Genomic DNA, 16832 nt, shown 5'->3' on the forward strand with positions numbered 1-16832 from the left:
TTAAAAATGCCGCGCTCTTTGAAATTCACTTCTTTAATGTGTGTGTGTGTGTGTGTGTGTGTGTGTGTGTGTGTTTGGGGGTGGGGGTCAGGAAAAGCAACAGCCAAGGGCGGGGAAGGGGGTGGGGGCGTGGCACACACAGACACCAGACAGTCCGCGTGTAGTAAGCAACCCAGTGCCTCACTAAAAATACTTCTTTGAGAGCACGCTCTTTACTCAGTGCTGTAATTATGCAAAAACGCTTTCCTCTCTCTCTTCCACTCTCCCTCCTAGTTGGTCTGCCACCGTCATAGACGGCTTCTGTAGCAACACGCGGGAACCTGGGAGAGAGCTGCACGTGGCCAGGCCTGTCCTGGCCACTGGGCCAGTAGACAGCCCTGCCTTTCTAGGGCTGGACACTCAGTGTTATAGGCTGTCCAGTGAAACGCTACCTCGCCTCTCACTGAACCAAGCAGTGGGAAGCGGACACCCAGAGAACCCGCCCTTGTGACCTGATCGCCTATCAAAACCGGCCGACACTTCGCGGCTATTGGTTCTTCTGCCCTTCGTCTGAAACACTGCAGCCCAGCTCTTCTCAACCTGGGGTGCACCCTGGAACCACTTGGAGAGCTTGGAAAACGGTGACCTCTGGGTTCCACCCAGGGCCCTGGGCGAAGTGCGGGCGTCAAAACTGCTAAAAGCTTCCCAGGCGATCCCGTGTGCAGCCCGAGCTGAGAGTCACCACCATGTGACCTTTGAGCTTGAAGGTGTATTAGAGGCTCCTGTAGGCTTGTTAAATCAGACTGCGGGGGGCCCCACCCCTGGGCTGGTCCCGGCAGTGTGCATTTCTAAGAAGTTCCCGTGAAGCTAATCACACTGGGTAATCACCCTGCTCTAGAACCGTAAAGAGAGATGTACTGGACAGAAAACCAGACAGACTCTCGAGGGACATGTTCTAAGGAGGGAGAAGGAAGAAGCGTCCCTATGCCAGTGTTCAGAAACAGGCCTGAACCGACCAGCTCAGGTCCTGCAGCCGGAAGCCTACTTTCCTTCGCCTTTCACGCCTCTCAGACTTCAGTGAGGTCCCTAACAGGGCTCCCTCCCATCCAGTGAACCGGCAGCTCTGCCATTGTCATCCACTCATGCAGGAGCCATTCAGCAAATGCTCTTTGCAGGCTGAAAGCTCAATTACCTTCCCCCAACAAAAGGCCCCCTTCTCCCTTCTGACTCCCATCTAATTACTTCTTTAAAGGAATCCTAAATTTTAAAAATCTGTGACAACGCACTCAAAACAAACAAAACTAAGGCCCTCTCACAAAAACCTGGCAGTGGATGCCTTGAAAATGTCAAATCCTTTTAGTCCAGAAATTTTAGGAATGTAGCTTCAAGAATTCATCAAGGGGATGTGAAAAGATTTAGCAAAGATTCGCTCTGGTTTCTTCTGTGAATAGTTTGGGAGCACCTACATTTTCAGCAACAGGTGACCAGCGAAATGCATACCCATGCAATGAGTACTGTGCAGCCATGGACGAGGAAAACACAGAGGAATGTTTGATGCTATGGAGATTATACTGGCTGTGGCGTACAGAGGGAGATGAAGCGTGTAGGCTCTGGAGCCCACGGGGCTTGGCTCAGAGTTCTGACTCTGTCCTCCCAGCCATGTGACCGTGGGCAAATCTTTTAACCTCTCTGAGCCTCCGTTTCATCATTCAACTAGAGGGGTATTAAGAGTATCTTGCAGAACTGCTATGCGAACTAAATGACCTAATGCATGCAAACAGCTTACAACAGTGCTAGACACATGAGTTAGTGATGACTGTTAGAAGGAGAAAAACCAGACTATACCATGAGTCCTGTTCCATCTATACAGTTCTAGATGAGGAGACTTGAAGTCATTCGTGGAAAATGGAATTAAAAGATGTTTATTTTGGTGTAAACGTTTATTTGAAATCTATGCTGTTTTTTCTTAATATGTACATTCCACGGAATTTTTGAAGATCCCTCACATTCACATATGCAAGATCTATATAGCAAAGTAATGATTATCTCTGGAGAGCAAGATTTAATTTTCATACTTTTTACAATATTTTCTAAAATTTGTTTTGGTTGTGGTAAAAGTAAGTTACGGAACTTTACATTTTAAAGAAAAACTAGCTCAAAAGCAAACTCCTCCGGGAAACTGTGGGACTAGCTCCATTCAGACTACTTTCTTGAAGCCATATGCTACAGAACATTAATGCATCTTATTTGTTCTAAATTCCTTTCCCTCAATTAGTAGGTCAGCGCTAACGAAGGCAAAGTCACAGGTTCAATCTGCCCACTGCTGCCGCTCTGGGCTACTGTGAGATTATCTCAGAGATTCACTGCTGAACTGGCACCAAAGGGCTGGGGCCTAAGAACTGGGACAGACAGCATACTCTTGACATAACACCATCATCTTCACATGCAAATCAGCGTCAGGATATGCGACAGTCCGGGCTTGTGGGCAAATTACATCTGTCCTCATCTTCCTCCTTTGAGATACTTTTTTATTTATCTAATTAGAAAATATTTCCATTGTGGTCTTCTCTATAAATGTTTTGTACATAACAGAAGGGACTTGACAAAGTTCACAGAGAATGGAATTAAAAGATAAAAGCTCATAAAGTTCATTTTCTATTTCATCAACCTGTCCAGCCCAACTCTCCTAGTCTCATCACCCTGCCCACTCACCCCCGCCCCCGCCAGCTTTCTCAAGGTCAGGGACAAACACTTCACATTCCCTCCTATCTGCCATTTATCATGTAATAATAATTGTAATGAAGAGCTACCCACCTACACGGGGAGACTAAGTAAAACACAGAAACGGAGTTTAAAACGCTTTTCTAAGGTGTCCTTGGACCACCATCCCTGACGCAATCCCTAAGTTCCCATTTAGGCTGATAGCTGTACCACCTCCATGTGTGGAAACGTGAAGACCAGGTGGCTCAATTTTTCCTTCAACACTGTCCAGTGAACTTTAGAGTTAGGGTCACAGCTACTGAAAATGCCGGCAGCCCTCACAGTGCTCAGGAGCGTGCCTCATACCCTGTGTGCAAAACAACTCAAGATTATGATCAATTAGCTCTCCCATGCATGTGCTAAGGAAGGTTTAGCCTGTGCTCTCAAACCTCAGCCTGGAAAATGAACAACATTAAGCTTGAGCATTATTTGGAGAAAAAAAAAATTACAAACAAGGAGGCGCCTTACCTTCATGGCTGCTGGAGAAATACCCCCCTCTCATGTAGGATGACTGGCAGTTAGGCACTTCTGAAATGGAAACACAGATGGACACAACTCCCATCAGTGGTTTCTACATTGGAAGTAGCACACCCATTTTGCTGCAGCTCTGCAGTAAAGTCCCCTGAACCTCCTACTTCAAGTTCACGTCTTCTCAGCCTTCTCCTTGGGAATGGTACCAGCCCAGTAACACAGGAAACCCTGCAACTCACCATCTGAAGGCAAGACACACCTGATTCAAAGTCACGGGAGGAAAACAACCAATGCCCATTCTCATAATTCCCTCATTGCAGAGATTGGTCGCCACTAAATGTAGTAGCCCAAGAAACCAGCTTTCGAATGGCCAAGCCAGCTCCTGCTTATCCTGACTATTGGGTTTTCTGGTGGTGGGGCGGAGGGCAGGACTACCGTCCATCTTGCCAACTTGCTCCCCTTTACTGCTGATGGTCACATCTAATTGTGCTCCAAGCGCTAAGGGTATTTTCAGGTCAAATGGATGAGATGAGCTACGGTCATGGAGCCAGGACAAGAGCTGACACGGGTGGGGAACTGCCCGCTTTCACCACGCTGGGGGCGTGAACGCTGAAGCCAAACCACTCTCAAGTGGTCTCTTCTTTGTGCCTTATGTTATCAAGGGGTCCACTGAGAGGAAGGACAGGGAAGTGAGTGGGGGGGGGGGGGGATGAGCCTCGCCCAGGAACAGCACTCCGATCAAAGAATGACAAATACGGTGACATCTGTTCAGTGTCTTGGTTTATTTAAGGGGGTGGGGTGGGGTGAAAAAACCCTCAGGAGAGATTTGTAAAAAAAAAATGTCAATTCCAAAGGAAAAAAATGTTGCTGGTCATGCCCCGCTCCTAAGAAAAATACATCAAAGACTTCAAGAGGAATGCTGGTGGAGATTTTTACAAGTTACCATGACCTAATTTTTTGTCACAAAGCAACAGATGTCTCCCTTTTGCCTACTTCCCCAGCCCTTCCCATAACCAATTTTTGCCTGAATGGAGCAATCTGTGTATTATCATAGAGAAGGCCAAAAGCCAACGCCATATCCCATCCCATTTGCAAAAAGCCACTCAAGTTCAAACACCTACAACCACCCTAAAATTCCTTTAACACCAACTACAAAAAAAAAGTGTGAAAAGTTTATGCCATATCTGAAAGGGGAAGGAGAAACAAAGAAAAGCCGGTTTCTAAATTGCCATCTGTAAAAGTCCAACCCTCCTTTCCCCTAACGGCCTCACTGCATATTCCTGGCCTACAAAATACGTAACGAGGGCATGAATACGGGAGGGACAAAGGAGGGTCCTCCTCCAAACACAGCTTAGATGTCCTAAGTTCCTAGGCAAGAGATAGCCTATAGCCAAACAGTAGGTGCCGTCCCATGTTAGACCTCTCCCGAGGTGGACACACGCACTGAGGCAGAGCAGTGATTCTCATGGAGCAACTCGGAGTACTCACGGCACTGCAATACTGCACCAGGTGCTTTTATCAGAACACCGTTCGTTTCAAAAAGGAAAGAATCCTGCCCTACACATGGCCTCCACTTAATGGCTCCGTTGTAGGAAACGAAGCAAAACCACAAAACTAGAGACAGAACTAAATGCAGAAGTAACATTCCTTGTGTTTGGTGATCCTAAAGCTAATAAGTCTTTTTTTTTTTTTTTTTTTTTTTTAAAAAAAAAGGCACCACCCCAGACTGGACCCCAGAACCTTCAGACTAAGACTCCAAAGTGTACTTTGCACCACTTTGGAATGCCTACTGCACTTCTTGCATTTTGCAACACTTTGCGGTTTTGGTGTATATTTAGCTATGCACAAACACGTCTGCTTTTGCTAGGTCTTAAGTTCTTTGACTACAGTTCTTATAATTCTAGTCTCTAGCACTCTGCACGAAGATGACACTTGGTAACAATCAGACAAACGAACACAGGAATGAAGAAACAAAATGGCACGATATCACGCTAACCTGAATCAACGCAGTAATCCCGGGGCTCCTGCTTGATTCCCATTGGTGACTGGAACCCATGTGCGGGGGGGCCTGGCATCCCTGGCACCCCGTGCTCATACAGCGGGTCGTGGTATTCTTGTTTGAATCCCTGAGGGGGTGGGGGAGCTGCAGGGACAATAGGTTCTGACATTTGCCGGTGGTAACTGGGGCGGTTGTCTCCGGGAACGCCTGACTGCGGAGGGAAGGGGTGGCAGGGCTCAGACAGTTGTCTCTGAAATCTGTAAGACGAAGGAAAGAAGTGTATCGTTAAGGAAGACACAGTAAATACCTCCTGTACCTGCCCACTGAGATCTCCAAGTTCAGATTAAGGAAACTATTTGCCAAGAACTTATTAATGCTTATTTCTGGACAGGGTACCCATTTCCCACAATTAAATCATGTATTTCAAGTCTCTGGAAGCAGAAATGGCAAAAAAAACAAGGACGTGGCAGCTTCTTGTCTTCCATGCACGTTTATTTCAAGTATAGTCCATCTGTACAGATGGGCCACCGTATATATCTAAATACCTGAGACTAAGTATATTTGAAACTAACACTCACACACACACACACATATATATATATAAATGTACGGTTTTTCACTAGTTTATTCATTCTCTCACCTACAGACAGAACAAGTTTTAAAGACTGAAGAGTAAAAGTGAAGTCAGTTAGAAAATATAGTAAAAAAAAAAAAAGGAAATCCCATTCATAGCAGCAGTCTCTTGGAAATAATAAGGAAATGTGTAGGTACATAAAAATAAAATCTTTTTTTTAAAAAAAGATTTATTTATTTGAAAGTCAGAGTTACAAAAAGAGAGGAGAGTCAGAGAGAGAGAGAGAGAGAGAAGTCTTCGATCTGATGGTTCACTACCCAACTGGCTGCAACGGCCGGAACTGCACTAATCCGAAGCCAGGAGCCAGGAGCTCCTTCCAGGTCTCCCACACGGGTGCAGCGGCCCAAGGACTTGGGCCATCCTCCACTGCTTTCCCAGGCCACAGCAGAGAGCTGGACTGGAAGTGGAGCAGCCAGCTCTTGAACCAGCACCCATATGGGATGCCGGTGCTTCAGGTCAGGGCGTTAACCCACTACGAAACAGCGCTGGCCCCAAAAATGAAATCTTAAAATTTATTTTTTAAGGAAAAGAAAGAGCAAAGAGAAAATATGAGTATGAAGCTGTTGACTCACTAGAAATTGTTCTATAAAAGCAAATCTTTCCAACTAATTAGACAAAATGAAAACTAAACTTTATCTAAAATACCAATAATTTATTTTTAAATACTTATTTACTTATTCGAAAGGGGGAGAGAGAGATCTCCTCCACTGATTCATTTCCCAAATGCCCACAATGGTCAAAAGTGGGTCAGGGGGCTGGCGCTGTGGCGTAGCAGGTAATGCCTGTAGTGCCGGCATCCCACATGGCTGCCGGTTCGAATCTTGGCTGCTCCACTTCCCATCCAGCTCTCTGCTATGGCCTGGGAAAGCAGTAAAAGATGGCCCAAATGCTTGGGCCCCTGCACCCACGTGGGAAGCCCTGAGGAGACTCCTAGCTTCAGATTGGTGCAGCTCCAGCCACTGCGGCCATCTGGGGAGTGAACCAGCGGATGGAGGACCTCTCTCTCACTCACTCGCTCTGCCTCTCTGTAAGTCTGCCTTTCAAATAAAATAAATAAATAAATATTAAAACAAACAAACAACCTGCTGCCTGTAGAGCACCCCCCCCCAAAAAAAAGGTGGGTCAGGCTGAATCGAGGAACGAGGCAGCCAATCCGTGTAGGCATCCTACGTGGGTGTCAGGGACCCACCTACTTCAGCTATCAATTGCTGCTTCCCAGGATGGGCAATAGCAGGAAGCTGGAATCTGGAGTGGAGCAGGGCTTTAAACCTGGACACTCTGAAATAGCAAGCAGGAATCCTAAGTAGCATCTTAACCACTGTGCCAATGCCTGCCTCAGACTAATGACCTTTGAAAACAAATAATGGCATACTAGATATTGGTACATATCATAAAATTGCAATAATTAAAACAGTAGACAGGAGTGAAAGACGGGAAGATCAAAGGAACTGAGTGGAAAAGGAACAACCATCAAGTACTGGGATGGGTATTTAGCAGAGCAGTTAAGATGCCAATTGAGATACCTGCAGCCTACAATAGAGGGCCTGGGTTCAGGTTCTGGCTCCACCCCCAATTCCAGCTGCCTGCTAACTGGGAGGCAGCGATGATGGCTGAAGCAGCTGCATTCTTGCCATCCATGTGGGAGACCAGTGGATAGGAGCTCTGTTTGTCTCTCTGTCTCTCAAAATAAATAAATTAAATTTTTTTAAATCTTCTTAGTATATTCCAAAATGTATTACTTGTTAAGATGAGCATTTCAACTTAGTGGAGAAAAGATTTAGACTCTGGTCAATAATACAAGCCAAAATAAATTTTGTAGGAAGTAAAAAATTGCATGATAAATGTGAAAGCATAATAGGAAAGTAAACATAAATGATAATGAGCATAATCTAGAAGTGGGATAAAGCTTTCCTGAGCATCGCAACAGTAGCAGGAACCCTCAAGAGGAGCATGGGCACAGCTCACTGTGTGCATTTCTACAAGTCAAAAACCACCAGAAATGAAACTGAAAGCAGAATATCCAACTGGGAGAAACAACTCTAACAGTCAGAAGATCCCGGAAACAAGACCTAAGATAAAACTGAGGGAAGTGCTCGGATATATACAGCAAGGTTGATATTGTTGACACAGCTTTTAAAAATCAGCAGAAGGTGACCACTCCAACAGAAAAACAGTGAGTCAAGGGTCTAAGCAGGAAAACCACTAAAGCAACACTCATGGTCACAAACAAATTGAAGAAGAATCATAAAGTAAAAGAATATATTTTTCCTGTTAACTTAGAAGAGGAGATAGTGATAACAATTTTTTGTTTTTAAAGATTTATTTATTTATTTCAAAGACAGAGTTATATGAGAGGCAGAGAGAGAGAGAGAGAGACAGAGAGAATCTTTCATTCACTAGTTCACTTCCTAAATGGCCACCAACAGCCAGAGCTGTGCTGATCTGAAGCCAGGAGCCAGAGCTTCTGCAGGGTCTCCCACACAGGTGCAGGGACTTGGACCATCCTCCATTGCTTTCCCAGGTGCATTAGCAGGGAGCCAGATTGGAAGAGGAGCAGCTGGGACTCAAACCAGTGCCCATATGGGATGCCAGCACTTCAGGGGGCGGCTTTACCTGCTATGTCACAGCGCCGGTGATAACAAATCTAGGCCTGGCACATAAACAGTGCTTGAATAAGACAATTAAGAGCTTCAGAGAAGTTCTGGATGCAAACAAGAGAACTGGCCAAGTACATTGTGACACAGGTATTTAGGTGAAAGAAACTGTTAGATACAATGCAAAATACGATCATACAAGGACATGGAAAGTTTTTTTTTTTTTTTTTTTTTAATATTTTAGGGCAGGTTGTTAAACAGGAGACAGAATATCAAAGTTCTGCAAAAATAGAGAATTTGGGTGGTCATATAAAATTGCGGGAAGACTCACACTTGTTAACACTGCTTATCCTTGGAGTGGTTATGATTTTAAGGCGATTTTCCTTTTTTGCTCATCTGCAACTGAAGAATGTGCATTATTCTTATAACAGGACAAAGTCTTCTGTTATTGTCATGAATCAAGTAGCCCTGACACCTGCTGGCTGGCAGATAAATCCAGATGTGAGCCAACTGCCCCTCGCCCAGCGGGTGGACAGTGTGGCAGAAGGCAAGGTCTGAGATGCCTAAGTGATCGCTTACTGGGAAGTGACCAAAGGCGAAGCTCCTTGGCTTCATTTCGTTATCCGTGACCCCAGGATGCGTTACCCTTCGGGGGCTTCTGGAATGGTGAACTGTGTCTATCATACAGTTTCTGTCACGGCTGTCATCTTTCACAGATTGGGACAGGCTTCCGGAGGGTGGACGTGAATGTTAGAGAGGAAGGAAACAGGCGTAAGGGACTCATTCATGTGTATTCAGAGAAGCACTTGTGAATATGCATCCTTAGGGAGAAAACGGGAGCAGGGACTCCATGGGAAACAAAGGACTCAAGAGTTTAAAAAAAAAATCAGTACAATCCTATAACATTAAGATCTCACTCTGTAATTTTAACTTTAGTTCTATTAATAGCTTTAATTAAATCATTTGAATTAAAAAACTTATTTGGGAGTGGGGAAGACAGAAGACAGAGACAGAAAGAGTTGCCACACGCTGGTTCACTCCTCCATATGCCTGCAGTGGTCAAGGCTGGGCTAGGCTGAAGTTGGGAGCCAGGAACTCCACCTGGGTCTCCCACATGGGTGGCAGGGACCCAACTACTTGAGTTATCACCTGTTGCCTCCCAGGTTACGCATCAGCAGGGATCAGGAATTGGGAGTGGAGTTGGGATTTAAACCTAGACGCTCTGATGTGGGATGGGGGTGTCCCAACTGGTGTCTTAGCTGCTAGGCCAAATGCTCGCTCCTGAATTTGATTTTAATCAATCTGTGGCAACAGGTGGCTACCAGATTCCTAGCATATCAAGATTTAACATCTTGGAGCTGGCACTGTGGCAAAGCAGGTAAAGCTGCCGCCTGCAATGCCAGCATCCCATATGGGCACCAGTTTGGGTCCTGGCTGCTCCACTTCCGATCCAGCTCCCTGCTGATGTGCCTGGGAAAGCAGTGTCGAAGATGGCTCAAATGCTTGGGCCCCTGAACTGACATGGGAGATACAGATGAAGCTTCTGGATCCTACCTTTGGCCTGGCCCAGTGCTGGCCATTGCAGCCATTTGGGGACTGAACCAGTGGCTGGATAATCCCTCTGCCTTTCAAATAAATTAAATAAATACTTTGGATTTGGGGATAGCATGGTACGGTCTTTTGAGAATCTTTACTGTTCTATTAGAAACTGCACTGTGGGATCATCTTATAACAAGTCAACCGAACAATTTTACATACACTTCTCCTTTCATCCCACATTCCAAAACCACCATAATTTGCTTGGCCAATGTCTTCAACAAGGAAGTTCCAGCTACTACATAAGGATCAGTGGGTGGAGAGCCTGCCAGGGGGCACCAAGGGCACAACAGTGGGACTTGATCAGGAACTCAACATCCAAGGTCGATGTTTTTTAAGGACACCCTTCAGTGGTCTCTGAAGCAGTGGGAATTTGCGACTCAGGCTCAAGCTTGACATTCAGAATACAGGAGACAGCAGCATCCTCCCAATCTTTAGGGAATTCTTTCCTAAAACAAAGACGGAGATATTCTCAAGGCAGTAGTTTCACAGAGTGCCCAGATCTCGGGCTACTCGGAAGAACAACAGTTGCAAGGACAGCCACTGCCCATTTTCCCCTCCCTTTCCGCTCGGCCACCGGCTTGGCACCTTCAGGGGTGACCTCCACAAATCAGTTCCTCTGACGGCTCAGCGCTGTAACCAGAGCCTCTGCGGCTGGCTGGCCCCATCACCCCACTTCCGCTCCGTGCTCACCGTCTCACCTTCCAAATGGAACTTTGGAGCGGCCCGGGATGGCCTCCTCGGGACAAGGCACTGACGTCCACGTGGGCACCAGCCTGCAAGCCCAGCCCCTCCCTGGAGTGCAGCTGGCAGGATGAACGAAGCTTAGGGGCCGGGATCCGCAGATGGATTCTCTATGGGATTGCTCGGGACTGGTTTGTTCTCTCAGAGTGGGAAGGGCAGAGGGCGTTCAGGGGCAGTCACAAAACCAACGTATTTGCAAGAAGGATCGTCTCAGAGCTTGCTGCTGGTAACGGCTTTTGCTGGCAGAGGTCGGTAAAGTAATTCAGTTCTTGTCCGCAAGACACATTGAGTGAAGTTTACTCATTGACCTTCAACTGAACCCCATCCCTCTCTCGGCAGCCCTTTGAAAGTTCCTGAGACAGTGTTGTATACATAATACGGCTATGGCAAGGATGCCTCTCATTTATCCAGGCACTCGGTCATTTTCAGGGGCGGAGCAGCCCAGTTCCAAAAAAATCTCTCCTTTCTTCCTTGTTCCGCGCTTCCCTCTGGACCCATGCGAGATCCCACTGGGGCTCATGCGTAATGAGCTCACTTTTGGTGTGCAAAGACCAACTACCAACTCAATAGGTTACAGGGTGAGGCTTTCTCAGTGCCGGTTTATTTAAAGAATGCGTTATTTATTTATTTGTCAGATTTATTTAGCGCCTCTCCTCCCAAGAGCTCACCCACGCTACCAACATTTGGTTTACATTATGAAAACCGTTAGATGCTTTCCCTGCACTTCCTTTTTGGTTTCTGCTGCCAACGCGTGGAAGTAAACACAATGCTTACAAAAAGAAAAAGGAAAAACCCGAGGAAGGTTACACAGTGGCTATGGGTGGCAGGTGAAATAGTGCCGGTGCAAAGGTCAGAGAGAGAGAGGAAACACAGAATTTGCCAAGAAACCAACTCCACACACGTAGCACTTCTGCGAAGGCTAAGTAAGAGGAGATGGACAGAGGTACACAGCCAGGTGAGAGGCTCTGGCCATGAAGTCAGAACATTCTGGGCTGAAATTCAGTCTTACCCACCTACTGCTGTGTGACCTTGAGTGAGTTATGTAACTGCTCTCTCTGTGCCTCACTTTCCTCATTGGTAAAACCAGGACAACCGGAAGAGGGTCCTTCGATGATGTAAGGGAACGCCCGTGATGGGGCCCCCACACTGCTGAGTTCTCAGGACACCTTCCCTTCAACTCCATGCTTTCTCCCTGCAGCCCAAGCTAAGACTGGAAGCCACGCAAGTCCCAAGGAAGATCTCCAGGAACCGGGGGCCAATCACACACACACACACAAGCCATACATAAAAAAAAAAAACGAACGAGCCCCACCAGCTGCCTTCCCAATAGCCACTCTTCTGTCCAGAAGGAGAATGCTGATTTCCAGTTTCACATTTGTCTATCTTCTTGTCATATAATCAAAGAACCAGACACTGTCTCTAAAAGCAAACCAAAAAATTCTGACGCAATTCCCAGGGCTCCAAGAGGCCTGTCAACGCTGCTGAGGCTCAAATTAGCTCATCTAAACTGTGATAAAACATGAGGAACAAAATAAGGGGGCACCTCCAAAAGCTCGTGGAAAATGGAATGAAAGGGTAAGTTTATTTGGGTGCAGATCTTTTTTGAAATCTTTGCATAGTCTGTCCTAATATGCATATTCCATGAACTTTTTGAAGGTTCCTCTTATGCATGGATTTCAAAGCTTTTTGAAAACTTTATGTCCTCTCTAGGCCTAGATATTTGTTCGATTTCTCAAGAACCAATCTGTGGGAAGGACAGCAATATGAATGTGACACAGTCCCAGGATAACAGGTGGGCAAAATATTAGTCGTACATATACAACATCAACAGGCCTGAAGATGGACGCAGTGAGGATAAAGGGAGTTATACATTTAAAAACTTAACATTAAACAAGGAAGCAATGGAAGTTTCTTTTCTCTAAGTGAGTTTTTCATTTTCAAGGCAGAGAGAGAGAGAAACGGAACTGGATGGATTCAGGGTTCTTCCCATCTACTGGTTCATTTCCCAAATGCCTACAACATCTGGGGCAGGGCCAGGCCAAAGCCAGTAGCCCAGAGCTCAGTCTGAGTCTCTCATATGGGTGCCATCTGCAGGAAGGTGGAATTGGAAGTGGAGCCAGGACCTGAACCCAGGCACTGCAGTATGGATGTGGGTGTCCCGAGTCTCTTCATTGCTGCATTAAATGTCTGCTCCAGAAATTGAAGTTTCAGAGTTTGTGGTACCTGGATCATTCTAGAAAAACTCCTTTAGTGCAGTACACAGAGAATAAAAGTGATTTTTAAAAAGCAGACTTGTTACGGAATCTAACATTCACTCACTACCTTCTCCATCCCAATGTGACCTAATCCATCTAATAATTCTATGGGGTGAGTAGCTACTATTCTCCAGTTTTCAGGGGGAATAAACCAAGACTTGCAGAAGTCCGGGGTTGGGATTCAACTCCAGGTTGTCAGTCTGTCCAATTCCTTCCAGAGCCACTGGCCAACACTGTTTCTATCTATCGGGAAATCTCAGAGCATGAAAGGGGAAGCTATGAGAAATTACTTCTAGAAGCCAGCGCTGTGGCACAGTGCGTAAAGCCATCGCCTGCAGTGCTGGTATCCCATCCCACATGGGCACTGATTCGAGTCCCAGATGCTCCACTTCTGATCCAGTCTCTGCTAATGATCTGAGAAAGCAGCAGAGGATGGCCCAAATCCTTGTACCTATGTGGAAGACCTGGAAGAAGCCCCTGGCTCCTGTCTTCAAAACAGCTCAGCTCTGGCCCTTGCGGCCACTGGGGAGTGAGCCAGCAGATGGAGGACCTCTCGTTCTCTGTCTCTGCCTCTCTCTTTCAAATAAATAAAAAAAAAATCTTTAAAAAATAACATAAAATAAGGAGCAATTACTTCTAGACAAGACATACATAGACTATAAGCCTCAATATATCATCACCCCAGCCCTTGAAGAAATTTTGTTAAGTTAAATGCTTGCTTATACAGAAAAAAAGGCTAAAAACATCAATGAGCTAATCTTCAACTCAAAGAATAAATCCAAAGAAAATAAAAAGATTAAAATATTTTAGTAACAGCATAAATCAATGAAATAAAAAACAGAGAGAATAAGCAAAGCCAAAAGTTGGTTTGTTAAAGACAATATTGTCTGCCAAGACTAGCAAAGAAAAAAAGATCTAGATAAATTAAAGAAGAAAAACTAACTACAGATGCTACAGTTGTTTTTTTTTTTTTAAATGACATGGTAAACAATTTTATGGTAATGAAAATTAGAATTCAAATAAAATGGGAAAATAACATAAAGTAAGTGCTATGTAAATAGTTGTCTCGGTATATTGTTTAGGGAGTAATGACAGGAACGAGATGTACTGAGGCTGACTGAGCCCACAGATGTGGGACCCGGGAATACGAGGCCTGGCTCTGCATTACGCAGCCTACCAGAGAAGGTCCCATTAAGCATGCAGGGAGGGAGGCTCAGCTTTTGCTCCCTGGGTAGATTTGTGTTGCCAGGCATAACACGCTACCACAGGGACAGGGGAAGAGGTGTCAGACAGCATTCACTTTATTCCGGGCCAGGCCACCGACGCAACTCACGGCCAAGTTCTTTCCTCTACTAAAAGCTACAAATTCTTAAGGACAAAAGTGAACAGCAATTTATTAGGGATGAGCTTTAGGAGAGGAGGTAGAAAAAACAGCACAATATTAGCAGACTCAATCTCTTCATTTATCTAGCTTCTTGAAGGAACGAGTAGTTTCTGTTAAACCAAAATTCCACCAAACTTAGCTCATCCCTCTAAGTTCTGCAGCCTTAACCGTAACCACCCGAGGAAGGGAATGTTCTCAAACAGGTTGGGCGATTTCTTCCTACAGAAGATCCTGCACCCCGCTGCCCTTGTCCTGCAGCTGCTGGGGCCGCTGGGGCGCTGCACTCGGGCTGTGAGTTACAGCCCACAGCCCACGGCCCACGGCCCACGGCCCACGGCCCACGGCCCACGGCCCACTTCCACACTGATGCCCGGCAGTCGAAGTAGAACACTTCCCTCCCCAACCAGAGTATTTTCTTAAATTTTGTCTTGAGCGTTTTTGCTTCTTTTCTGTGCTGTTAAGTGAGAGCACAGTATATTCCAAAATTCTTAAGATGATGTGTTTCTTAGTGGGGCCTCTTGAGTTCAGTTGTGGGGCTTTCCTCAACTCAAGAAATACGCAGATGTGGTACAATAAAAGGTCAGACTACATATGGCCAACAGCATGGGCATAGCGCATGAGTATGTTCCAAATTCTCCTACCCAGCACACGTGAGCGAAATAAATGATAAGAAAAGACTGGAGTGACTGGGCCAGCCGACGCAAAAGCACTCGGTACAGAGCAGCTGGTCTTTCAGGATCAGTGGAGTCCGTCTGAACACGCCAAATTCCATGCCCTACCCCCACCCCCCACCCCACCCCAACCCCTTCTGGGGAGGAAATCACCAATATAAATCACAGCCTTCAGACTCAGTATTTATCTTCTAAAAATAAATCGAGTTGTGGAGAATTATATACTAAGATTACATAAACATTAAGAACGTACTTTTGACTAGATTACGTTTTAGTTGTTTACAGTGTAATCTTAGCAAACTACTATCACTATCAATAAACGCATATTGAGGACAAGTAAGATACAGGGCTAAATGTAGTCTAAAGAAAGAGGGCTACATCATGCTGTTTAGTCTCCAGGAGCTTACTCTGTTCAACAGAATGGATAAAGCACGCTGTGGAGCAAAACAAAAAAAGACAGGTGTTACAACAAGGGTTTAGATTAAGTGATGGAGGCATTTAGTAGGATTTTGGAGTTTAAGAGATGGATAAAGTTCGGCTGGTTCAAGAGACGGATAAAGTTCAAGGTCCACATGGATTTATCAAGGTCACTTACCCGGCTTTTAGTGTGTGCTAGTGGATGTTAGTGACCCAAAGAAAATCAAAAGCTGTCAAAACAAATGGTGTAGTTGTAAGTTAATGTTTTGGGTTCTGAAAGTGGGACCCAGTATCTGGCTAGCTGATGTTTACAAGGTCTTTAGCTGCTTTGAGGCCTCATTTTTTTTATCTATAAAATGGAGTTTTTACTCTGTGTTGGTCAAAGGTGCTAAAGATTGATATTTCCTTCGAGCCTGCAAAATACCACATCCTTATGTTGGGGTAACTTGGAAGTAGTATTCTCTCTAATTTTAGTAAAGTTAGGAGCAAAGACCAAACCACAGTTACTAATAAAAGTAGCCTGCCTACTTTCAGGCAGGCACAGAAGTTACTAACTGTGTGATTTATCAAGTCTCATATCACACATGATGGATTACTGTCATTTTTTCCAGAAATCAAACCAGGAATTTTGGTCCGTCTCATTTTCTGTGTGCTGGTCATCTACTAGCAAAATCGCTGTCGCCTGTCTGATAGCTTGTGCATCACATAGATCCCACATGGATAACCGTCATTATTAAATAAAGGCTGAAACTCAGAGTACTGGGTAATCTATGATTAAAAAAAGAAAAGAAGGGCTAGAATGGGGTGACAGTAGAGAGGGGCAGATCCGGAGTGTGCAGCCCTGCCCCAGACTCAGTCTCTGGGGTGCAGTTAGGAATTTGCACTTGATAATCCCCGCACCCCAGGGGGGGGCCTCCTGGGCATTCCCAGACTGCACTGCTCCAGTACAGATGTCCATGCGTACCAACCAGTGTTGCGTGGAATTTTACTGATTCAGCAGCCTACAGAATGCACCCTATACCCTAATTCTCTCTAGGATCTCTGCCTCACCCCCAGTTTGTGTGAGCTCTTGTTTCTTGAGGCCCATCGTTCCTAAGGGCAGAGAAGAGGCAGGAAGTCTGAGACAGACAGGCCTCAGGGAGGAATGAACCTAAAAAAGAAGTAGCTCCTTGCTGGCTCCTCTCTCTCTGGACACGTGGAGGCAGATACTCAGAACCTCCCCCCCGCCCTTTTTACAGGACATGGGGAGCCTGGGAACAGCTGAGATGAAGGCCACCCTGTCTGGCAGCCGTGCAGACAGCTCTTTTGCCCCCAACTCAGTTCACCGG

The 16832-nt window shown here is 45.6% G+C and overlaps 1 protein-coding gene across 5 annotated transcripts in view; it reads right to left on the reverse strand.

Moving 5' to 3' along the window:
- Positions 1-16832, reverse strand: part of ETV5 (ETS variant transcription factor 5) — a 65984-nt gene that overhangs the window by 13248 nt on the left and 35904 nt on the right. For all 5 annotated transcript variants that reach the window (XM_070072454.1, XM_008266578.4, XM_017346937.3 and 2 more), the window contains exons 8-9: positions 5207-5466; positions 3208-3267 (exon numbers count right to left, since the gene is read on the reverse strand). In XM_070072454.1, coding sequence (XP_069928555.1) covers positions 3208-3267; positions 5207-5466 — 320 coding nt within the window. The remainder of the gene's footprint in view (positions 1-3207; positions 3268-5206; positions 5467-16832) is intronic.

The sequence above is a fragment of the Oryctolagus cuniculus genome, chromosome 4 (assembly GCF_964237555.1).
Source record: "Oryctolagus cuniculus chromosome 4, mOryCun1.1, whole genome shotgun sequence".
Taxonomy (NCBI): domain Eukaryota; kingdom Metazoa; phylum Chordata; class Mammalia; order Lagomorpha; family Leporidae; genus Oryctolagus; species Oryctolagus cuniculus.